This window comes from Hyperolius riggenbachi, chromosome 1 (assembly GCF_040937935.1).
Source record: "Hyperolius riggenbachi isolate aHypRig1 chromosome 1, aHypRig1.pri, whole genome shotgun sequence".
NCBI classification, from domain to species: Eukaryota; Metazoa; Chordata; class Amphibia; order Anura; family Hyperoliidae; genus Hyperolius; species Hyperolius riggenbachi.
In genome coordinates, this window is record NC_090646.1 from 399,610,103 (window position 1) to 399,636,961 (window position 26,859).

Sequence of the window (26,859 nt, forward strand, 5' to 3'; positions counted from 1 at the left end):
TGCTAAATCAGTGGGTGTTTCAAATGTTTCTGTTATGTTGTTGATAACAAAGCGGAAAGAGACAGGAAGCGAGGGCTGAATAAACTAAGATATTGGTGGAAGAGATTAAGATTTTGCTGTTTTCATTATTTTTAGAAGGGGTTGCAGCTGTTTTGAGTACAGTATTTTCATCATCCATGTGCTAGTGATAGAGTGTACCTCTAGAGCATTTTTGACTTTCAGCCAAAAATGAATATTGTTGTGACAAAATATAAATGGAGCTTAACATCGTACCCTATAGTTGCAGATTTTACAATTTCCGATAGCATTACAAAGCCTCACGATAAGTCTAGTTGGAAAAAATAAATGAAAATACGTTTGGGATATTGAAAATCTTTATCTTGACTGCTTCCTGACACAGTTCTTAGCATACACCATAGAAAGGCAATGTGAAACATTCCGATGAGTTCTAGGCTTCATTTATAGCTGATTAAACTGTTGTGTTCAGCTAACCACAGGAAAACTGATGTCAGAGCCATTAGTTATATATGAAGCATTACAATCTAAAGAGGTTATAGTATGCCAGGTTAAAGCAAACGTGTCTCTTTGATGGTAAGTAGCTATTCACCAAGAAGTAATAGCATATATTGAGACATGCCAAAAAACAATCATTGGAAGGGTGATGCCATCAAAAAATGATGTCATGTGGGGGAAGCAAGTACCCAGCAGAAAATACATTGTAGTATAAAGCCCCATAGACACTTGTAATAATGGTTGTCTAAATTGTTTCTCTATTGTTTCAGGTAGCCTTTTCCCTTCCAAACACACTGTTCAGCTTTTTCCTGTAATGAATATCTCATCAGGGCATCGTATCATAGGATTTCCCGTAGGAATATAAAAATTCAGATAGCTCACCTAACACTCTGAACAGTGTATAGACTGTGGAATATAACTCTGCAGTTAACGCAATGACTTGGATCAACAAACTTAATTATTCTTAATGATTTGTAACATTCTATATAATCAGAGACAGGTTTGTTTTAAATGAATATGCAAGAAAAAATGATGGAAGAAAGGATCGAGAAACCTTGTCAGCTTTGTAACATTTGTGGATTTTACAGAATCTCATCTACATTTCAAAATAGAATAATATTGAGCGTGAACACACTGGCATACAGAATTCTGTTGAAATTCTTAGAAACTTAAAGAGTCGCTGTAGTGACAAATAGTAGAATGCAGTATATTATTTAAAATAGCTATTTTTCCGTTAAAACGGAAACACTTCTTCCTACATCCATATATTGCTGTATACTGGTATGTATCCCTGCCCTCCCAGTGATGTTTAGCCTTGGCTGAATAGATATGTAGACCCCTCCCCCATACACATACACACACACACACACACCCCAGAGCATTCTGAGAGGCCAGGTATAATTTGTACTGGTTTTGGAACTTTCAGTAACCAAGCATTCCACAGAGATGCACCTGACAGGGCCGAAGATGTCACCACCTGTGATAAATTTCAGAATCTAAATTTTTAATAATATTTCAATTTTATATTTTTAATCACAATATTTTACTACAGTTCCTCTTTCATAGGTTGCATAGATTAAAATGTATGTGAAAAGCTATAACTAAAGACATACATTAGCTATTGTATGTTGAACTCATGTATGTCCCATGGAAGAATTGGATCAAGAGTGTGCTCACAAGGTTACTGCTGCTGGACATAGACATGCACACACTATAATACTAAGAAAAGTTCATGTAGACACCAGTTCTCAAGCTATAGAATGCTACAGAAAGTTGCATAAAAATAAAGATATTATCACACATGGAACAAATTTTGGTATGATTTCTAAGGTGTAAAGAACATGAAGTTGTCAGTTCAAATAAATCTGTTATCACACCAAAACAGCTGGTAACAAGTCAGCACTGTTTAGATTTCAATTCCTCGAGCACCTTGTAACATTGGGAAAGTAGACAGTATTAAACTCCATTCCAACATGTTATGCTTATTGCATGATTCATATTGGTGAATAATAAACTGTTTTGTTACAAATGGCAATTTACTGAGGGCTCTTTCACACCAGAGCCCTTTTCTGCGCTGTAACGCAAAGGCAGTTCTTTGCGTTAACCAAGGTAAAATGAAAGTCCATAGATTTCATTTTACCTTTCACACCCAACGCTGCCTTTCGGTACGTTGCGGTTCCAACGCACCCGGGAGCGTCGATCCGCTGGGAGCCGGCGTTTTCCGTCAGGTTCAATTAATAGCTACCGCCGCTGATTGCGTCACACCGCAGATACCCAACGACACGGCGCAGACTATCAATGCGTGCAGGAGAACGGCTCCTGCACACATTGTCTGGTGTGAAAGGAGCCTGACATGCTTCCCACTTACATTTGTTACTTTATACATGTGTGTTTCCAGTAGAGATCTTGGTTTTAAATCCAAGTAGGTTATATTACTCTCCAAGATACCCATGAGCCAGTCAAAAGAAACGTTCTGCCTGTCTTTATGCCATAGTAAAATGAATACAATCAGCTGGCATATTCTTTGCTTTGTTCAGTACTGCTAAAAAGGTTTATTGAAGGTTATGTCTAATCGTATTCTGTAATCTGCTGAAGGGAAAACTGTGGCTGTAAAACCAATAGGGACGAAAAAGTTTAAAGTATAATCACTTCTGATTCCTGCTTGTATTTCTAAAGTCATTTATGGCAAATTACATATTGTGGAAAATCCTTTAATGTGGGGAACACACATATGGTCTGCACCATGCATGTGTTTTGCACTTACATCACTTGGATCTGCAATTTAAAATGTCTACTGCAGTTCACCAGTGATGCAACTTGACCTGCTACCCACTGAAATATGATGAGGAATTTTGTCAGGCAGTCAACCTTTAAAAAAATGGAACATGGGTCCATCTATCAGTTATGTGGTGGTGAGCAAAGGAGAGAACCAAAGGGTATCCTAGTACAGTATCCAACAGGGGTCCAATAATCCCAGGTTACTCATTTACACATTAGCTAGTGAAGTATGATCCGGTGTTAGTCATGGAGCAGATATGTCAGCATATTTACACATCAGCTGAAAAATTTAGTTGGCTTTTTTATTTTATTTTGCGCTCGTATGATTATAGACAAATACACTACAGACTGGAAAAATGCTTGCTACCAACAAAATAGGATTAGCATGCTTTGAAATGTGTAAGTGCCTTAGCATGCCATACTTTAGCAGATGAGTTAAACGTTAGGAGTAAACATGTAATGCTATGATCCATGATGGCTCATTTGTTTTGGTGTTTTTCATTTAAAACTTTTTCAAACTTTTATCTCTATAAATGCATGTCTTCTTTTATGCTGTTTTATTTAACCTGCATGCCACAGACCAGACACTGACCAGTTCATCTACCTTTAGTGGAAATTGTTTTTCTCTTTTCCTCAAATTATTAGGATTTCTTTTTAAATTACGTGTGGCTAAATAAGGTGTATGCCAAAAAAAGTAAACTTGTTGTGATAGTAAATATTCTTGAAAATATCCACAGTTTGGTGTTGGATTGAATACTCTGCATAGCAGGCATGTGTATATCATTACAGGTTGCCATACATGTTTAAATATGTTCATGCATTCAAGACTGTAAAGCCATAGTTCTCAAACCTGTGCTTAGGCCTCCAAACAAGTGGGCATTTAGTGGACTACCTCCCTAAGATGAAGCTGGATTTGTTGTGAATCAAACTAATTTGTAGGCTTCAGTGGGATCCTTTGTGGGCATCTTCCAAAATGCATTCTTGGAGAGACCTAAGAACAGGTTTGGGAAGCCTAAAGTGTAAATTCACTCACAACAGATATATCATTAAAGTGCTGGCACTGGTGGATTGGATCAACTACTGGCTTCTTATATCTGTCAGGAACACTAGGAGTAAAATCTACCCCTTTCAGTTGGATATTCAAGCAACATGTTTCTGCCTTTTTCTGCCATCTTCAGCATTGGAAAGTATAATCCATTCCAACTAGAAGATTGGAAATTGCTGAAGAAGTTTCTGACAGATATAACAACCTGGATGAGTGATTTGAGATGTAGCCACCATACCATCTATCCAACACAGTTATCGGTAGATTCGTCCATTATCTGATTCTATCAATTCATGAAGTCAGCAAACTGTGCATTAGCTTAAATACATTGCAAACAACAAGCCACAAAATTGTTTCCAGATGTGCAAGTGTGAAAATTGTGGCCGAGGAAAGATCATTGCACATCAACCAGTCAGCTTTTGTTCGTTAACTTTCACTGGGAATTTAACGTGAAACCTGATTGGCTGCTGTGGAAACATCATCTCTTTTTTGTTACAGTTTTTGTAAATTTTCTCTTTTCTTATGTTGACTTGTACTGATATACACAGGACTCTTATTACAGAGCTACACATGAGTCATGAAATGCTAATACATAAGCTGTTGAGGTAGCTATAACAGAACAGATTGAGAACGTTTGCTCCAGGTTTTGTGCCATTGCATGTATTCATTTAAATACTAAAAATCTGCAGTACTGCTGGAACCATATCTGACTGCTAGGTTTCAATTGACAGCTGAGGATTTGTGACTGGACCATGAATCAAAACGGCAGGCATTTATACCCCAGTGCCAGTGAGGATACATTGGGAATAACTTGGCAAAGGTAAAATTTTAATTATTTCCAACCCTACACTTCATCTATAAATTACATTGAGACATAGCTCTGTTGTAGCTTCCCCCACCCCTCCTTCTCTGTCTCCTGGAAACATTTATTTACATATCACAATTAACCAAAACATTTGTGCATAGAGCTGTTAAAACACATTTGTTCCACAGTAGTCTTTCCTGAGATGGCTGAACAGCTTGGGCAAACTGGTTTGCTGACTGCTTATCTGCTGAAGTAAAAGTCAAGCACAGCAGATCCGGCGAGTAGCTAACGGGTTAATGTCTGGATCTCGCGTGGCTGCTGTCAAGTAAAAGCTTTTATACATCAAAATTGTCTTCAGGAAGCATACGCTTCAGATGTTCGAAAGAACTGGAGTTATATGACACTGTATGTACATTGTTTACTAGCAGCACACCATAAACAAGATCATACATAAATACACCTCTATTCATACATGTCATCATACAGATCTTACCTTTCTACATGCAGTGGTAAACTAAATCATGAACTAACCTACTAATCAACATACTAACTGATTGCTAAAGGCATTTTACTTTGTTTAGTCTTATTTAAGGTAAGAGAAAGCATGTAAGCATGTTTTACATAAATCTTTAGTTATATTTACAAAACGAACGCTTGCTCACTAAAAAACAATGCTAATTGTTTGTCGCTCGCATGTTAGAAGTGGTTTGATAGAAAGAAGAATGGCAAAATCTTGAAAAATAAAAGAGATTTAGTAAAACATTGGAGATTTGCTAGCAGGTGCTGGAGCTACCTGATTGTTGGTGTGGGTGGTGGTTTTTTATGGTATAAATGCATGCTTTTGTTGTATATGAAATACATGATTGTTCTAGTTACATCCAGAAATTGCTCTATAAATTTGCATTGATAATATGTTTTGTGGTTACCATATAGCAAAGCATAATTAAAATAAAAAATAAAAAAAAAAATGAAAATGTTATTGAGAAAACAATACAAAAAAATATGCTTTTTTTATTCCAGTCTATTCGTTTGATGAAATAAAGCCTAAAGTCAGATTGGGACTATTATACCTAATTTGCTTGTAGATTTGATGTATACCAGCCTGACTGCCATTTGAAAGTAGCACAGGTATTGTATGGGTGAAATGGAAGCCCAGTCATATATATGTGTGTGTATATATATATATATATATATATATATATATATTCACACACACTGGTTAAAGGGCCCACTCCCTAAACAATGGGCACAAGGCCTTGGCCGTGACCCCCTGCGATGCGTGTACAGCCGCACGCTCTCTCTCGCGCACGCCGACCCCTGTGCCCATGCTCTTCTGCTCTTTGAAGTCTGTCCATGTGCTGCGCATGCGTGCAAGACACAATGCAGGGACACAGGAGGATGCAGCGACAGGGACTTTATTATATAGGATAGATGAATGGATAGATAGACAAACAGACAGATAGAGATAGATAGATAGATAGATAGATAGATAGATAGATAGATAGATGGTCTTCATCATGCAACTGCTGCCTTTCCTGTCATCACACTGGCTTACAGATAGATACATGCAGATACTGTATGCAGATTTGTCAGATTTGACCATTCTTAGTGTGGCTAAATTGTTTAAATGTCAAGCCAGCATTTTTCATTAAGAGACAATTTACAGATGCACATCTGTCATCTGTGACATTCCACTGATAACCGAGAGATGTCCTGGGTGTGGGTACAGCAATGGGATGAATTACAGCCGCAGCCTGGTCCCATAATTGTAGGTCCACTTATTGCCTTGCTCCACAGCACTGCCTGCCATTTTATTATTTTGAACTGAGAGGTTTGAGAGCACTTCATGAATGGAGCACCTACTCAATGCCTTATCAAAAAATCTATCTAAATGAGCACCGAAGATGGTCAGTGAGAGGCCAAGAATTACAACATGCTCTTAGTTTTTATATAAATTGTATGCAGCTTGAAACTGGACCAATCATAATAACTTCCTATCAATTCTGATTGGTCCAGTTCAAAGCTGCATAAAATTGACATGAAATGTAAATGCCGGCTAGTGGACTAATCCTAGTCTTTGGGACCAATAATATCTTTACATCGTGGCTCTTGGGGCTCGTCTTTAAGGAGAGGTGGGGTGGCACAAATTGATGATTGGCACAATTAAATGTAGTGGGATACACATTGCTTTAATAAAAAGTAGACCCAGATTTATATAAACTCTCTTTTTCTGCTTATATTAACAGCTCATTTTAAATATTACTCTATCTACTCTCAAATATATACAGTTTGTCCATAAATATTTGTACAAAAAACAACTGGCAGAGCACTAAAAAGGATGAAACCCAGCATATGGTGATGTCCACGAGTTCCACCTCTTTGCCAACAGAAGGTTTTCAATCAAGTATTAGAAATGAACATTTTATTTCCAGTTATTTCCTTTGCCCAATTACTTTTGAGCCGCTGAAATGAACTAATTGTGTTAAAAAATGCTTTAGTTGCCTCATGTTTTATGCATTTTTTCTGTTCACCCCACTGAATTAAAGCTGAAAGTCTGCACTTCAACTGCATCTGAGTTGTTTCATTTAAAATTCATTGTGGTGATGTACAGACCAAAATCAGAAAAAAAGTTGTCTCTGGCCAAATATTTATGAACCTGACTGTAGATGATCAATATATTTGTAAACTTGTACTACGAGTTTAATGATACCTACAAAAATCTATGTTGTTATTGAAGAGTTGTTTGAGGCAAGCTAAATAACAGTTGTGAGTTTTCATAAATCTATGTTGTGATTCAGGCAGTATGATAACATTTCTTAGCACCAGTCAAAACCCCTCTGCAGTAAATCATATATAGTATATTGCATAGTATTGTATAGTTCAATAGGGTTAGTTGCATACATATACAATATTATATTATACTACTATATCATTGACCTCTCAGCAACTTCTTACTGTAGAAGACAACCAGACTGAGGTAAGATGAGCTAATTATTGGTTTTATTTAAAAGTGAATATAGCTGAGAATTCTGTGCTCTTTTAAATCATCCTTGTGAAGGAAACTTAAAATGACAGAAATATGAAGACTTCAATCCCTGCCTTATGTTTAATAATGCCTCTTACCTGGCTGTTGTGTTGATCCTCTGCCAAGTATTTTTCCTGGGTCACTGACTTGGAATGGGTATGCAGATCAGGTGTTCATTCCACTCTGACTCTGGATACTTGCTGAAGGTATGTGACCCAATGAGCACTAAAGCCAACAGATCTGCATGGCAATCACACAATGGCCATATTTAAACTGAATTTAAAGGGATACTGTAGGGGGGGTCAGGGGAAATTGAGTTGAACTTACCCGGGGCTTCTAACGGTCCCCCGCAGACATCCTGTGTTGGCGCAGCCACTCACCGATGCTCCGGCCCCGCCTCCAGTTCACTTCTGGAATTTCAGACTTTAAAGTCTGAAAACCACTGCGCCTGCGTTCCCGTGTCCTCGATCCCGCTGATGTCATCAAGAGCGCACAGCGCAGGCCCAGTATGGTCTGTGTCTGCGCAGTACACTCCTGGTGACATCAGCGGGAGCGAGGACACGGGCGTGCAGGCGCAGTGGTTTTCTGACTTTAAAGTCAGAAATTCCAGAAGTGAACTGGAGGCGGGGCCGGAGCATCGGTGAGTGGCTGCGCCAACACAGGATGTCTGCGGGGGACCATTAGAAGCCCCGGGTAAGTTCAGCTCATTTTCCCCCGACCCCCCTACAGTATCCCTTTCAATTTTTTGAACTGAATTTAGATTACAGCTTCCCATATCCCTTACCACCTGCAAGATGTTTTTCTTCTTCTTCTTTTTTTTTTTTTTTTTGCTGGATGTTAAGACTCATAATGGTTTGATTTTGATAGCCATAACCATTTAAGCATCTTGACATCTGCAGTTTAAGACATCAGGGAGAACTCCTCTGGAGGTTCAAAAAATGCAACCCCTTTTTATTTTCAGATGGAGAAAGGTTTTTATTTAACAATATTTAATATGATACATAGACAAAGCATAACTTCTGTTATTACTCACTCATCACAAGTCATCTTTAAAGGGGCACTATGGTGAAAATTATGCTGTTCTATTATCCCCACCATCTGTAATTTAACAGGGACAGCATACATTTTTCCATAGAGCTTGTGTTAAAAAAATAGCTCCTAACAATTTTTCTCTTCTACACAGCTACACAGCATTAAATCAGCTGTTCCAGATGGGGATGCAACCGGCTGGACGTTCCCTGCCAACTGCTATCAGCCTTCTGTCTCTCTCTGCCACTGCTGATTTATAACTACACACCACAGAGCCACGTTGTTGCAGACTTCTCATGTGTAGCTATAAAGTAATTAAATAAACAGGCTTCTAATTAGTTACCTACTAGTTACTTCATATCTACATGTGAGAAGCCTGCAACAACACGGCTCTGTAGTGTATAGTTATAAATTAGCTGTGGCAGAGAGAGACAAAAGACTGATAGCAGAGATCAGGGAACAGCAAGCCCATCACATCCCTGTCAGGAACAGCTGATTTAATGATGTAGATCAGATGTGTAGAAGAGAAAAATTGGTGTTAGGAGCTATTTTTTTTTTCATAGAACACAAGTTCTATGGAGAAATGTATGCTGTCCCTATTAAGTAACTGATGGTGGGGATAGTGGAATAGCATAATTTTTGCCATATTGCCCATTTAATTGCACTTTACAAATATGTATTTTGCCTTTCTAGTTCTGTTTTGCCTGAGTGTATCTCTGCTTCCCTTTCTCTGGCTATGTAGTGTAAAGAAAAGATAAGAGATGTATGTGAAGTTTTCTCTTCCCCTTCATATGCAACCTATACATACCCGTAAATGATGGTGATGCAAGAAATACAATTGTCCTGACTATCTGGAAGTAGAAGTCTGGTTCAGTCAAGGTCTTCTTGTTCTTAAGGCACCTACACACTATCTGACATTTTTAAAAGATCAGATTACATTTTTTTAAAAATTGAACAGATTTAAGGTGGAACTTCCATCTACCTTCTTTTCACCTGCATGGGAAATAATTGGCAAATTCCCTTGTATTACCTACATTTTTGGTACTCAATTGGTTTGTAAGCTTAAATATTAATATGGTGGAATTTGTTTTGTGTGTAGTATAAAATTTGTGAATATTTAATAGTAGGGATTCTATAGAGCTACTGTAAGGGAACTTTGCCTATAAAAAAGTGCCTAAAGGTACCCATACACTTATCGATTTCTGCCCTCGATATACAGCCAATTCAACCACTTTGATTGAATCGGCTATAAATTGATGCAGCAGCCAGCATGATCAATTCGACCAGAAATCAATTGATTTACTTGATCGGTCTGGATGGAAAATCTAGGTCGATCGGCTGCTGGTTGCAGATCAATGGCCCATAGTGTTACATTGGATCAAATAGTGCAACACTGCATTTCAAAGGATTTTCAATAGATTTCATATTGAAAATTATTGGAAATCGGTTCCTAGTTTGTGGCACACATCAGATAGATTCCCGTCAGATTCCACATGACAGGCCTTTGCCAGGAATCTAGCTGATACTTGAATCTGCTAGAAATCTACAGGAGTATTGATACCTTTAGTGAGTGATGTCATCTTTCACATAAAGTGGCAGAGCTGGCCAATCCGGTTGCACTGACACAATCTCCACCCAGCAGCTTTCACTGGGGAGTCAGTTAGTGCACTTGTGTATTCTACTGAAAAGTAAACATATTACGCCATTGGAGGCGTATATTTTAATCTTTTGTTAACATGTAAGATATCCATACAGAGTTACAGAGTACAATAAAAACATAGTATGAGTATTCAGTAAAGAGTAAATAGTTCAGTTTCACCTTTCTACCAGCAAAACTGATCAATTTTGTATTTTATGGCCAAAAATATTTAAAAGGCTTCTTTATGAAGTTATGTTATATGCAGATAACATGATCCTCAGCAGTACATAGTTGATTTTCATTACAATGTTGTACTATTGTGACAGTTTCCTGCATGTTACTGAATGGAATCATGTACTGTACTAAGGTATACTGAATTATTCAATATATCCTGTAAAGAACAGTGTAATAAATCTGCACTGTATAAATACAGGAAATTAATAAATAATGCACTCTAGTGGAACTACGTATGGAAATATTTTTTTTACAGGATTCCAGGGTTTTACTTTGCTTTATAATCTTTATGAAAAGAGAAAGTTACATCAAGAATAGGGCTTACTGCACTGCAGATTTTTAGTTTTCTTTATAACAAATATAATAAAAATTTTGGTGTGTGTTTAAATTTTAAGTCCAAATAAGGTGACACTGATGAAGCTTGATTTAGTGATCAGCTGGCAGGGAAATTGTTTTTATTGCAGCTCTCCGGACCTCATAAATAATTCTGCATATTTAGCAGACAAATAATCTCCTCCCAAAGGTTTTTAGATCTCTCTCAGAGAGCTAGAATGAACATTGGCCAGACTCTCCTAGTGCCATTCTTGTGGAAATGGATCAGCAATCCATTAAGATGCCGTTAGATAATCTAATTTGGAGACTAATCTCTAAATTAGCCAGACCCCACACTTGTAGCACGCCTAAGAAAAATTAAAAAGAAAGGGTAAAATAAGTTTATGTTCAAATCAACGGAGGTAGCTGAAGTGTGAAGAAGACTGTTTGTTTTTTTTCTCCCCTCTTTTTGTGTAGCTGTGAACACGTCTCAGGCCGTCTGGTAACTAGGAGAAACCAGACATGATGTAATTCCAGATTGAACTTGAACTTCAGGGACTTAGAATGTGGGGCAGTGGGAACAATGGACCACAGGAATCAATAATGTCCATTTAACAGACGACCATGTTGGGAACTCTGTGTTAGCATTTATGGGAGAGAAACAGCAGGATCTGCTGTGTGACCAGAATGAGATGGTACAGATACAAGATGTTGAAAGTAAAGAAAACAACTTTTTTTCCCTTTTTGTTCAAGCAAATGTTTTCTTCTGCCTTTTTTTTTCTGTGAGCGCCCTGTGCAGATTCCTGCAGGATTAAAAAATATTTTTAAAAAAGCAAAGTTATCTCTGTGGTAAGCCAGTTGCCTGCTCTAAGAACTCTTTGTTCACTTAGGTAGAACAAACTTAATCTTACATTTCCTGTCAAATGATTTTTGGAATAATTTGAGGAAATATAGATCAGCTAACCACCCTAGCAAGTTTTGATTAGTAACTGTTTTTTGGAATCTGGAGAATAAATTTGCAAATTACCAGAAATAATTTCATATAGAAAGTAGTAGGCCTATACTGCTCCTTAATATCTCAGTTTTTACTCATGACACTGCAGGCCATGTTCAATATTTAGCAAATTTGCTTGAAGAGACTCATTGATGAAATCACACGGAATAACCTGCATTCAGTTGCAAATCCATTTTCTCTGTCTTTGTCTTTATTCTCTGCCCCTCTCTCTGTCTATCTCATGAGTATATTACTTATAAGGCCTTAATCACATTACATTATGTAAAATTCCATTATAATGCACATATCACCATGTAAATAGTGTGTGTTAACACACGTGTTATTTCATAACCTGATGGTACACACGCATTTTAAAATATGACATCCAGGAACATGTAATAGACAGCCCCTTTTCAACACAATGCAACACAGTTAATTACTGTGACTAAGCACTTTAATATGGCCTTGTGCATGGAAACTGATGTAAGTCCGAAGGAGAGGCGTAAAGATCATTAATGCAAATTTGCAAAAAAAAATAGGACAGAGTTAAGAGCTATACGTAGTTAGTTGATTTGGACATAAGCAGTGATGGTTCCAGAAATTCTTTCGGAATGTCTGCAAATATGTGTTATCTAGAATTATAGCAAATGCGGCAAGTACTTGTCGCTCCGATTATGTCACAGGACAATAATCCACCATTGCAAAGCACACCGTGGCATAAACTGAGAAAATAACTATTAGTTCGGGGAACAGGGGATGAGTAGGGATGGGGAATGAGTACATTCTGAGCCCAATCTTCATGTAGGCATTTTTTTAATAGAATCAAATATTTAGTGTATACCCCACAAAACATGTAGATTATACAGAAAGACTGTATCATATTAATACTTGTGTTGCACAAAAATAGTATTTCTTGCATATTATAAACATAGTTTCCTTATAAATCAACTTCCATTATATAAAAAGCTGTACTTATTTTGGGTTCTTAACTGTTTACTGTAAATATGGTGAGTGTATAGTCCTATTAATCAGTGTCTGAAGAAAGAATTGTTTTAGACTATTTGTATTGCCGAGGATCATCCATTCATGATGAAACTTTACAGTGGACCTACAGTTCCTACATGTACTATGCCTATAAAGAATATCTTGCCCTCTATTTAGCATAAAAATATATAGTGTTGCAAAAGACATGTTTTATTTGAACTTGAAAATGCTTGTTTTTTTCCCCTGAGCTGTGGACATGTGGGGTCACAGATTATACCAGTTCAGATGCATGCTGGGAGAGAAATCTAAAATTAAAATTACTTTTGAAATATTATATAAGGGCTAAATATTGTTTGTTATGGAAAACCTTTTAGTAACTTTGAGAATGTTATTATTCTGATATCTTACCAACCACAAAATGAACTTTGTTTAATGATCATGTTAGTTGTCCACTTCAGTTCTTCATAGTCAAGTTGGAAAACTGTGATGTCTATACAGGAATTTCCAGAACTTTAAAGAAAAAAGTGGTTGGATTGGTTAGGGTGGATTTTCTTGGCCAGGCATTACTGTTTGCCTCATACAATCTGATTTGGTGAAAAGCCTGCCTGTTCTCCCCAGCGCCTCACCTTCACTCTATAGCAGGACACATGCATACTCTTCCAAGCAATGAGTGCAAGTCCACAGTCTAATGTATGTGCACTGCATAATGTGCATTTCAGCCATAGCTGCATACTGGTCCATATATATATATATATATATATATATATATATATATATATATATACACATACATACATACATACATACAGTGGGATGCAAAAGTTTGGGCAACCTTGATGATTGTCATGATTTTCCTGTATAAATCATTGGTTGTTATGATAAAAAATGTCAATTAAATAAATCATATAGGAGACACACACAGTGATATTTGAGAAATGAAATTAAGTTTATTGTATTTACAGAAAGTGTGCAATTATTGTTTAAACAAAATTAGGCAGGTGCATAAATTTGGGCACCACAAAAAATAAATCAAATCAATATTTAGTGGATTTTCCTTTTGCAGAAATTATACTCTCTAAACGCTTCCTGTAATTTGTCTGGATTCTGGTTGAAGGTATTTTGGCCCATTCCGCTTTACAAAACATCTTTAGTTCATTCAGTTTTGAAGGCTTCTGAGCATGGACAGCTCTCTTTAACTCACACCACAGATTTTCAATTATATTCAGATCTGGGGACTGAGATGGCCATTCCAGAACGTTGTACTTGTTCCTCTGCATGAATGCCTTAGTGGATTTTGAGCAGTGTTTAGGGTTGTTGTCTTGTTGAAAGACCCAGCCGCGGCACAGCTTCAGCTTTGTCACTGATTCCTGGACATTGGTCTCCAGAATCTGCTGATACTGAGTGGAATCCATGCGTCCCTCAACTTTAACAAGATTCCCAGTCCCTGCACTGGCCACACAGCCCCACAGCATGATGGAACCACCACCATATTTTACTGTAGGTAGCAGGTGTTTTTCTTGGAATGCTGTGTTGTTTTTTCTCCATGCATAACGCCCCTTGTTATGCCCAAATAAGTCAGTTTTAGTTTAATCTGGCCACAGCACCTTATTCTAAAATGAAACTGGCGTGTCCAAATGTGCTGTAGCATACCTCAAGCGGCTCTGTTTGTGCAGTGGGCGCAGAAAGGGCTTTCTCTGCATCACTCTCGCATACAGCATCTCCTTGTGTAAAGTGCGCCGAATGGTTGAACGATGCCCAGTGGCTCCATTTGCAGCAAGATCATGTTGTAGGTCTTTGGTGCTGGTCTGTGGGTTGATTCTGACTATTCTCACCATTCGTCACTTCTGTTTAGTTGAGATTTTTTGGGGTCTGCCACTTCGAGCCTTAACTTGAACTGAGCCTGTGGTCTTCCATTTCCTCCATATGTTTCTAACTGTGGAAACAGACAGCTGAAATCTCTGAGACAACATTCTGTATCCTTCCCCTAAACCATGATGGTAAACAATCTTTGTCTTCAGGTCATTTGAGAGTTGTTTTGAGACCCCCATGTTGCTACTCTTCAGAGAAAAGTAAGAGGAGGGAATTGACCCTTTTAAATACTCTTTCTCATAATTTAATGCACCTGTGTATGTAGGTCAGGGGTCACTTAGCTTACCAAGCCAATTTGAGTTCCAATAGTTCGTTCTAAAGGTTTTGGAATCAATAAAAAGACAACAGTGCCCAAGTGTATGCATCTGCCTAATTTTGTTTACACAATTATTGCACACTTTCTGTAAATCCAATAAACTTCATTTCACTTCTCAAATATCACTGTGTGTGTCTCCTAGACCTATATGATACATTTAACTGCCATTTTTTTATGTAACAACCAACGATTTATACAGGAAAATCATGACAATTAACAAGGTTGCCCAAACTTTCGCATCCCACTGTATTCTAGTCTATTCATGCATTTATCTGTCTATTCAGATAATCTGTTCATCTAATTTGTCTCCTTGTTGAGTTCCTATAAAAATAATTAGAGATGGCCAATGAGATGCAGATTCCAGCTTGCATTCAAATTTAATGTGAATTCTATGCAGCTTGGAATTAAAAAGGGTCAATATCAACATGAAGTGTGTTTTCACAATTCCTAGCTACACACATTTGGTATGAAATGATTTGCATGTATTTCACCATGTGTAAAAAATATCAACGAACGATGGAAAGAAAAGGAAACACACTTCTATCAAAAATAAGCCATGCTGTGTTCCACTTTTGCAGGAGAAAAGATTAATTTCAAGAAAACTACATTGAGTGAAGGGTTTTTTATGTTAAGTGGTTAATTGGCTAATCCAGTTAAAATCATTCAAGGTGTGTGTCAGATGTATCAATTAGTACACGAATCTACGATAAACATACCAGAATCAAAACATCTTAACTTCAAAACTCCAGTTTTACTATTTCAAGTGGAAAACAAGAAAATCCATTTTGTTCAACCACCCCCAATATAATCAATTATCTTTAATGGTATTGATAATAGAATGCCCTTACATCTTTTGCTAAAAGTAAACTTATTAGCAACTGACTACTTCCCTGAACTATTGATGATAGATATGTGCCTATCACAGTGCCCTCTGTAGCAGGTTTCTATGATGTTTCTTTTAGAACAGAACAATTTTTATTTCCCTTAGATGCTAATTTCTCTGGAAGTTCAAGTCAGCACTGCCTTGTGAGTGCTGTTTGTACTATTAAATAAGCTATTTATAGCATTCTTTTTATTACTATTCCTTTTTCCAGTGTAGAGGTGGAAGTGGTGGCGGAGTGGTTAGCGCTCTTGCCTTGCAGCCCTGGATCCCCGGTTCCAATCCCAGCCAGGTCAACATCTGCAATGAGTTTTAGTTAGTGGCAAGACAATACACTCTGTACTGCCCTGCGTAATATGTTGGCGCTATATAAATACATAAATAAATATTTCATCATAACATTTCCATAAACATATGCCAGTGTTGCAGAAGTATTTTTCTGGTTTAATGGTAGTATAATGAACCACTTCCCTACCACAGGTTTTTTCCACTTCAAGACCAGAGCAATTTTCACATAACGCACCTCCTATTCATTTGCCAATAACTTTATGAATACTTAACACACTGAAATGATCTATATATTATTTTTTGTGGGACAAACTAGGCTTTCTTTGGGCAGTACTTTTTGCTAAGAATTATTTTATTATATATGCATTTTACAGGGAAGAAGAAGAGAAAAATTGCAAAAATTCATCATTTCTTAACTTTCAGCCATTGTAGTTTAAATAACAATGTGCTATTGTAGGTAAGACAGTGACATTGTATTTGCCCATTTGTCCCGGTTATTACAACACTTAAATTGCATCCCTAGTACAATGTATAGCGATAATATTTTATTTGGAAACAAAGGTGTATTTTTTCAGTTTAGTGGGGTTTTTTATACTATAAACATAATTATAAGCTTTTTTAAGGTAACTATTTATGTAGGTTTTTTTTTTATGTTGTAATTTTTTTTACAAGTTTTATTTTGGTAACTGTGGGTTAGGGGTGGAAGGGGTTAAACAATAGTAAATATTTAATAAATGTTTGAATGTAAAAGTGTCTTATGGTATACTGGGGTGTATTTGGTTGTATTTTACTTTTTGGCCACAAGATGGCACTACACTTAGGTCACTGTCTGCTGTTTACAGCAGATAGGAATTAAACTGTTTGTAACAGTTTCCTTGGGGTTATGAATGAGAGATGCTCTCTCTCCCATTCATAACGGCACGGGGATTAGGGCTGAGAATAGATTATTTTCATGCCCTTACCACAGAAGAACGGGGATGTGGCGGAAACAACACTGGAATTACGATTTGCAGTGGTAAGTAAACAGTGCGTGTGTGTATATATATATATATATATATATATATATATATATATATATATATATATATATATATATATATATACACGCCCCTGATCTGCTAGAGGTACACACATGGGGCGTATATATACGTAGCAAAAATCTGGAACTGGTAAATTTTCAATTTCAATTTGCAGCTAATTGAAATTATTCAATCATGACAGTTGATTCAAATTACAGATCATATACTACAATCTTATCACATAAGTAATAAGACACTTAGGGCCATATCCTATTCAAGGTGATAAGTAGCTTGCAGATGCGAGCTACTTATCACCTTGCCATCGCGCGAGGATTACCTGCAAATCCTATTGCCCATATCCTTCGCGCGATGGCCGATCGTTAGGGAGCATTACTCAGGCGAAAGCCTGAGCGATGCTCCCTTTTACCGAGCGATGGGGAGTGAGGTTTACGCTGTGGTGCTGTCCATCAGCACCACGGCCTCACTCCCCACACATGCGCACTCGCCCGCCGCCATCTTCCGCCGCTGCATCTGGGGGTCTCCTTTAATAAGGAGACCCCCAGAGCTCCCCGTCGGGTCGCCGCACAGTTTAGAAGCCCCCGCGCAGCTCTGCACCGGCACCCCTGCTGGCATACATACCGCTGCAGATCACCCGCCGCCTCTCGCCGCAAAATCTGTCGCGTAATTACAGTGTATCTAACACTGTAATTACTGTCGGCATAGAAGGAGCCCGGGCAAAGCATCTTTGAATCTGCAGCCTGGGCTCCCCATTGGTCCGCTGTCTGAGCCATTTTATTGGTTTAGACAGCGGACCAATGGGGATACCAGCGGTATGTATGCCAGCAGGGGTGCCGGTGCAGAGCTGCGCGGGGGCTTCTAAACTGTGCGGCGACCCGACGGGGAGCTCTGGGGGTCTCCTTATTAAAGGAGACCCCCAGATGCTGCGGCGACGACGTGCGTTAGCTAGTTTAGACCTGCTTTTTGCAGGTCTAAGCTAACGCTCATGTCTGCCGGGAAGCATCGCTTCCCGGAGACATGATAAGGGTAATTGGATTCGGTGTTAAGAACTCGCTGGGCGATTATATCGCCCAAGAGAGTTCTTTTCCGCCTGGGGGGGTCTAACGTTTAATTAGATTAGGCGATGCCCCCACCCTTCCACCTAATGCCGATAGGCGTCGGGAAGGTGGCAGCCCCAGGACCGCCTAATGGCGAAAGGCGTCAAGTCCTGGGGCAGGGTTTTACAGGGGTGGAGGCACCCAATGCATAAAAGATAGGCTAATAAGCTGTTTATCTTATTAAGAGAGGTAATCTTACCTCTCTTGAGAAAGACTTGACTTCTTCATTGACTTGAAGAATTTAAACCAGTTTATTGAAAAAAGGTATTTTATTAGAGCACATACAATTGCAACGCGTTTCATGGGTGCTTACCCGCTTCCTCAGGTCAGTGAAAAAACAGGTGCTATTTATAAATGTACATTTATTTTCAGAGTTCAACATAAGTAATAAGCTCTACAGACCTAGAGTCAACACGGCATATTCACAAAAAGTTGCTAAAAGTACGGTGGGCACAGAGCTTACAGAAAATTAACCAGTGTTTATACAGACAATAAGCACAGCTTGCATTACCAGTTTTATGTCCCTTACACTGCTTGCGTAATGCGCGTTACACTAGCAATGCATGTGTGTTACTTAGGTATTGTGAGTTGAGCTGCTTGCACAGGACATGCTTCATCAGCTGTGTAACTATCAGTAGCATTTCTGTGTATTGTGTGCGCAGTCATCCTACTGACCTTTTGTGAATATGTCCCGTTGTTACTCACTACAACACCTACACCAATCCATTGACTGGCAGTAAACTTTGACACATTGATATTACAGGTTGTTTTTTTATTGTTTGTTTGTTTGTTTTACAAATCCTGTGAGGTTATTTATTATACATAACAAATCCAGCAACTGAAATGAGTTATAACATTATTTGTGCAATAGATAGAGCTAAACTGAACAGATTGCATTTTTTTTTACAAAAAAAAAAATTCCCTGTAAAATATTTTAATATAGTATTTGTAAATTAAAGGTTTCATATAAAGAATAAAAATGATTGAAATATTGGTCTGTAAAGTTGAGTAAATGCAGACTTTTATAGTACATGGTCAGATGCTCAATTCAAACATAGATCCACCATTTAATTTACATGCTAAATATTCTAAGCTTTATAATGATTATCTTAAAGTGTATCCAGGGCATCAAAAAGTTAACCAGGTAAAAACTTACCTAAGAAGAGGAAAGCCCTTTGATAATATAGAGGCTTCCCACTTCATCCACTAGTCCCCCTGTTGCCGAACACGGACCCCAGAAGATCACTGACAAGGGCTTGACGGTAATCACATAGGGGCTTTGCTCCTCTTCAGGCATGCATGCCGGCATATTACACCTGTATGAGTACAGCCGCGTGAGCACAGTAAGCCAGAGCCATTTGTGCAGAAGTGGCTCCATGCTACTGCTCAGGCAGCGGCCATGCTGGTGCTGATGCAGCTTAGCTATACTCATGCCAGAAGAGGCGAGTGACCCCGATGTTAAGGAGGGTCCTGGGAGAGGGGAATAGGACAGTGGTGGAAGCCTCAGGAGCATCCAGAGGCTTTCCTCTACTTACTTTTTTTTAGTTATTTGATGCCCTGGGTTCTCTCTCAGTACTTTTTCACTACTTTACAATAGCTCTAATTCTCAGAGTTCTGATTCTGATCCAAGGACCACCTACAGTAAAATCTCAAAAAAAATGTACAAAATACAGAACTAATGCTTCTTTGTTTTATGAAATGTACTAATAACTTTTCACCTGTATAATAGTCATGTTCTTTTTACGAGAGCCACTGGACTATACTATCGCTAAAATATGTTTTGCCAGTATATTGGAAGGTAGTAGAAACTTTCTTGTGGCTTCAACAGCCCATGTTTTGTAACTTCGTGATAATGTTCTTTTAGGGGCATAATATGCCATTATATATCAGCCACTTCTTAGTCCTATCCAAACTGTATATCAATAAATGCAGAGCAATGACACCGCTCAAGCCCAAACTCTGATCTGAAGATGGTGGTGCTCTCTGCCAGGCCACAAAGTCACATTTATAGGAAGGCTCTGCAACTCACCATCTTCAAATAAAACACAAACCTTTATTGAAATCTGTATATTATACAACCAAAAATTCAGACCAGTAATTGGTCCTTAGTTATTGCTGGTAAGACATGAAAAGTATTTTTTCAAACCAACTATAAAGATAATTAGAAGCATCTGTATAGGATAGCAGGACAAACATGCATTGGAATTTCATTGTGAATGACAGTGCTGGTACCCTGAAACAATAAATTCAGGCCCCATCTGGCAATCATGCCACTTAGTGCACAATGTACCCAATTGAGAAATCAAGTATGTTGCAAATAACCATCATTCTTGAGACACTATTTCTGACCTCGGAAAAGAGGACCATTATACTTATACCACTTTAATTGACTTATAAAGAAAACCTGAAGTGGTTTTAAATAGTTAGAGAAACCATAACAACATATAGCAAAATGTAATACATCATTCAGGATTCCCAAATTTGCGTTATTTATTCTGAAATAAATCTACATATTGATGGACATTGATATGTAAACCTGCCCTCTCGGTGATACTTAGCCTAGGGAGAATAGTTTTACTTATTAGATGTTTTAGGAATCTCTTGCTATAGCCATACAGATTTATGTTTACTTTACTAATTAAAATCAGCTCAGGTACACTTTAAAGAATGTGTTGCTAGATCAATAAGAAATGGTGTCCAAAGGTATTGAAATTACCAAAAAGGTAAATCTCCTGCCACCAACCCATACAGGCTAGGGAAAATGGCTCAATTTTTTGTAATGTGAAACAGATACTTGTAGCTATTGGGCTCTGTTCACAAAACCTTTACAACATGACTTATCACTTAATTAATAAAAATAACCTTTCAGCACATTTACAAGCAAAAAATTACCCAATGTAAGTTGTTCCTGATTAACCTAATTTCAATATTACTTTTTATCTTAATTATATTATATTTTTGCTTTTTGGGATCTTAAAACTGTAACATGGATAAGGTGAAAACAGAGGAAAACTGATGAAAAAGCTTTGTGAATCATGCCCATTGTATTTTGTTATGCTTTTCCCATGAGTTTACATTAACGATGAAGAGGAAATATGTGTTCAATACAAATGACATTGATTATAACACAAAAATATAATTTATGTAACCCACAACCTTTGCCACTTACAATATGCAGGATGTACAGTGAGGCTTTTCAGGTTACTCAGGTTTCCATGAGATTGACTGAGGTATCTCCAATATTGCAAATTATTCTTCTATTGTACATTAGGTTGCTTCATATAGTGGGCTTCTTCTTTCAGGAAATTGCACATGTTTTGCCCTGAGAGCAGTGGAGATTTGCAACATAAAATATTAACTAGAGACACTTACTGGATTTTTCAAATTGCCACTCATGCACCAAGGGAACTGAATGCCCTGTTAGACTTGAATTTATTTTTTTACAGTACCAGCACTATAATTTTCAAAATATCTTTTTGTACACATTTGTTCTGTCTTCCTATCTGGATGCTTTTGTGGATGTGTTTAATTGTTGTTGGTTTTATACATGTATGTATTATTTGCCCTGGCCATCATTACATTGTTGCACGTATCATGGTTTGAGATAGGGGAGTTTCTGTGCCATACAAATAACTTCCCTTTTTTTACAAGCTATGATTAGCTAGTAGCTAGCTGTTTTTTACTAGCTAGGACGGGTCAGGAAAATATGGCGTGGGGAAAAAATGGCGCACAGTGATAAATCTTTTAAAACGGTATTTATAGTTTTAAGGATATGCAGTAACTTTATTTAAAACGCTATTTATCGTTGGTCTGACCCCCGCCCCTCATGTCCTGCGGTGTCCCCCGGTTCCTGTCTTCTGCCTCCCCCGCCCCCCCTCGCACGTCCAATTTTGTCTCCCAGTGATTTCATCTCTGCCCCGGACTGGAGTGTAATGCTACAACAGTCCTACCTAAGCAGATCTTACGAACAGCTGGTGGATGTATCTGCTCGCTGCCGCTGAAGACTTTCTGATGCACCAATCACGCTGGGGGCGCTGCTCCAGAACTGCCAATCACTGCTGCTCATGTCTCTGCTCCGTCTGCTAATTGGACCCAATGCTCCCGCCTCCGAGACCATCGCGTCCAATTAGCAGACGGAGCAGAGACATGAGCAGCAGTGATTGGCAGTTCTGGAGCAGCGCCCCCAGCGTGATTGGTGCATCAGAAAGTCTTCAGCGGCAGCGAGCAGATACATCCACCAGCTGTTCGTAAGATCTGCTTAGGTAGGACTGTTGTAGCATTACACTCCAGTCCGGGGCAGAGATGAAATCACTGGGAGACAAAATTGGACGTGCGAGGGGGGGCGGGGGAGGCAGACAGGAACCGGGGGACACCGCAGGACATGAGGGGCGGGGGTCAGACCAACGATAAATAGTGTTTTAAATAAAGTTACTGCATATCCTTAAAACTATAAATACCGTTTTAAAAGATTTATCACTGCGCCATTTTTTCCCCACGCCATTTTTGACTGTACGCAGCTAGGATCAGTTACTACTGTTACTACTGTTTTTACTATTTGCCCCACAAACAATTCAATGAAATATAAATATATATATAATCTTATTACTTTTTCTGTAACAGATTGGCGGTGCCCAAGTGCAAAACCCTTACTTTAATTTCTCTGTATCCATTTTCCATTGTATCATTTTGAAACTTAGAAAGTAACTACAATAAAATCATTAAACAATTTGTACCACACAATGGGGGTATGCTGACACAAAACGAGTGAAACTTACATGCGCATACACATGTATGCACAATATATATGTAACATGACTTGCACGATTTGCACACCTTGTGCTGCATTCTTTGCTTAATGTCCAGTAAACCTGTATGTAGCATATAAGTTTTACTGCTCCTAAGTGAATATACCCAAATGAGTCTGCTCCATCCCCTTTACATAATTTAGTGAGCTATTTTTTATATTGCCATACAAATACAACACATATACCATCAAATTAATCAGCTGTATTTTTTAATTTGTACAAAATACATTTGAAACCATCACACAGTTTATACAAATGAAATTTCATTCAGTTGGTTTTAACAGGAATGCATGTCTGATAAACTATTTATTATAAGTAGTGACTTGAATGTGGTATTATTTCAACAAAGGTCACATTACAGTAATATTACAATACATTTTGCTTCAGGGAGTAATTTACTACTTGGCACTGACAGTAAATTTTTCAACCATATCAAATGCAATTACATAGATTTGCACTAACAGGTCTTCACTTGCAAACGTAAGTGTAATATGTTATATTATTTTTAAAGAAATTATAATGGTGGATCAATTTGGTACTGTATATTAGTGCCTAGTATATATTTTTATGTCCGTTGTAAGTCTGAAGTGTTTTTGCACCTCACTTTTTTGTCATTATTATTATTATTATTATCTATGAATTTATGTTATTTTTGGTTTATTTTGCAGTCCTGGTACCTGGGCTAGCTTGGTTCCTTTCCAAGTATCCAACAGGACATCAATCCTACCAAGTAATGTCCAGAACTATGGACTAAATATTATTGGAGAACCCTTTCTTCAAGCAGAGACAAGCAACTGAAAAAGGAAAAAAAACTGAATGAACAGAGAGAAGGAAGAAAGGACATGAAGAAAACATGAAAGACGAGTTAAACTGACCAGCATTTGCAGCACTTACAATCACTGATTCCTTTAACCTTTTTAGTACCTGCAGGACCTGCAAAGCAATGCAAAGCATTGGCTCTCAGGCCTCTAGAGCACATGGGAGGTTAAGGCCGAAGCAGTCGTGACACTGAAAGGGTGGCTAATAAATTCATGAATGGGTAGAATGCAACTCCTGTTATACTAGCCTTTGCTATCTGATGTCCGCTGGGAAATTGGCACTCTTTCTCCACGACAGTATATTTTATATGACTTTTCTAGATGCCTTAATAATTGCATGATAAGCTAGTCCCGTTTTGGTTTTAGTCTTCTTCTTGTTTACGCATGGGAACACTACTCCCATTTTGATCTCACAAAGGAAAGGCTGTGAGGCAGCAAAGAGCTGCAAAAAAAAAAAAGGCCACAAAACTACCCCTACCACAAATCTTCTTAGAACAATTGTCATGTTTAACAGCATGTGGAAAGAAATCATTAAAAGAACTTCAACCATCGCTACCAGAAAGAGATGCAACAGCAATCCATAGTATACACCTGGCATATTTTGGCACACTACCTAACCTGAAATGTCAGCAAAGTTGTATCCATCTGATTCTTACTGAAATCAGTCGCCTTTGTATTTGTACGGAGGTGTCAGTGCAAGAATCAGTTGGACAATGGGACATAATGCCCAGATTAATTCAGAGGCAGGTGCTATTAAATAATTATTTAATGTGGCATAAATATAGTTAGTCCTTTAGCCCTTTGACTCTAAACTGTAGGGCTTGAAAAGCTATAGCCTGCCAAGAGCCAGACAAAGCCTATGATTTTTCCATGTGGTCATCTGGTGCTGACAGGTAAAAATACATTTAAGATATTTTATTCCCTCAGTGTATGAGGGCTGTGTAAAATGAAAAACATAAAAAGCGGCAAATTCAGACAAATCATGTATTTGAAATACTGAAATGAAAGTACTCTTAGCACTTATACTGGTGAGGCTGCCACTGAGGGGCCAAGTATTTTATTTATTTATAATTATTGTTTGATTAGAAAAAAGGGTGGGGGCAGGCATCAGCATTAGTGAAAAAAAAGCATAGCATTCAAGCTGTCAGTCTGCTTAACATTGAACAAATGCTCATAGACCATGCTGTTCTTTGCAATGAAGAACAGCACTCAGATATTAAAATATTATGCCTCTTTATTACAATATTTTAAAAAGGAAAGTAATAAATAAGTTTACTTTCCAGTAATTTGCACGATACTGCAATGTCCACATCACGTGCCTTGCCTTGAATTAAACAAAAAACAAAAAAGGTGACATCACTACACTTGTTTTGCTGCATTTAATATCATTTTCAAGTGTTACCATTTTTATGATAAAATATTTTGTATTCCACGGGGGGGAGGGGTGACATCTTGGATTTTTTAGACAGTTATACCTTCTCACATTTATAAAGCATATCATTGCTGTGTAAAAATGCCGCTTAAAAATAGTAATCAACCAGCAATATTTTCAGTATTTTGGTGTTTTTCTATTAACCTTTCATGTTTTTCATCTTCCAATTAATATGGGGAAAGAGAAGGGGGGCTGGAATGGGGATGACATTTTTACAAATTATGCAATACCAAGTTTTGCCTATGTAGGTAGTGCTTTTAGCAGTATTTGGTTATTCTAGGTAATTTCGCAGATAAAAAGAGAAAAGTGTAAAAAAAAAAAATTAAATGTATGTTTCTTTTCCATTGACCAAAGTGGGTACTGCTATTTGCGCAGTGTGATGAAGTCCTTTTGTGTACTGACATGGAGAGGGAATTTTGTTTTATATATGCGTATAAATATATATATATATATAAATATAAATATATATTATGTGTGGGCGGGAGGGCAAATGGAAATTACAGGCTGCTGTAAAGCAGAATGCAAATATAGTGGCCATGACTGCAAAGTGACAATTTTGCCTACTGTAAAATGGAGTCATAAACATTTTGCTTCTTTTTTATAATTATCTTCAAATTAACAAAACTTGGCATTCAATTTTAAATGAAGCTAAGGTTTTATCCATTCTTAAATACTGGAATATTTCAGACATTAAGCAGACTTAAAATATTTCATTTTGCCAACTGTCCTACAACAATTATGCTGCAGGGATTTCCATTTAATTTATTTTCATAAAGCCCAGAGATTAGATAAGAAAATGTGTACAATAAATGGTATTGCTTTTAATTTACAATTCACTGTAGCTGTTACCTGTTATAGAATTCCCAGCCTTAATAATGACGAGAATGAAATATAACATTTTATAAATTAGCTACTTTAGTCCTAGTAGTTGCAGCAGCAACAATATAGAGAGCACACACTCACATTCCTAATGTCTGCGTAATGATTATATTGATGCCTGGCATGTTAAAAAGGTCATTATTAAAGCTTGACAGAGCTCCACAGGGCAGAATACTTGATGCCATTGTATTCATCAGCAGAGCATTGAAAATTGGATATGGCTTACTCCACAAATATGTGTTTGTGTGAATAAAGAAAAAAAGATACAAAAACATTTTTGTAAATCAGATTAACACCTTCCTTCGCAAGTTTACTCCATGAACAAAAATGTTTTTTTGTTTTTTTTAGGTCTTCTATAAAATTTTGTTTCCGAAGGCCAGGCTTTCTAGGCAAAGAGTGACAGCATTTAGGGATACATTTTAGCTAGCAGGCAAACTTACTTTTCTTTTGTGCACACTTAAAATTGCAGTATATCAGTTTTAATAATATTTCTACATCAGTCATTTTGGGATACGTAAAATACAGTTGCAATAAAAGTATTCATCCCCTTGGATATATTCATATTTAATTACATGTTTTAT

General features: G+C 37.6%; 1 protein-coding gene across 7 annotated transcripts in view; it reads left to right on the plus strand.

Moving 5' to 3' along the window:
• Positions 1 to 24,199, plus strand: part of NFIB (nuclear factor I B) — a 561,260-nt gene extending 537,061 nt beyond the window's left edge. For 5 of the 7 annotated variants that reach the window (XM_068234892.1, XM_068234884.1, XM_068234891.1 and 2 more), the window contains 2 exons: positions 4,567 to 4,655; positions 23,818 to 24,199. In XM_068234892.1, coding sequence (XP_068090993.1) covers positions 4,567 to 4,655; positions 23,818 to 23,947 — 219 coding nt within the window. In that variant the 3' untranslated portion in view covers positions 23,948 to 24,199. Of the gene's footprint in view, positions 1 to 4,566; positions 4,656 to 6,886; positions 7,206 to 23,817 lie in introns of those variants that run through there. The other 2 variants (XM_068234904.1, XM_068234911.1) reach the window with 2 other exon arrangements.
• Positions 24,200 to 26,859: the final 2,660 nt, after the last annotated feature.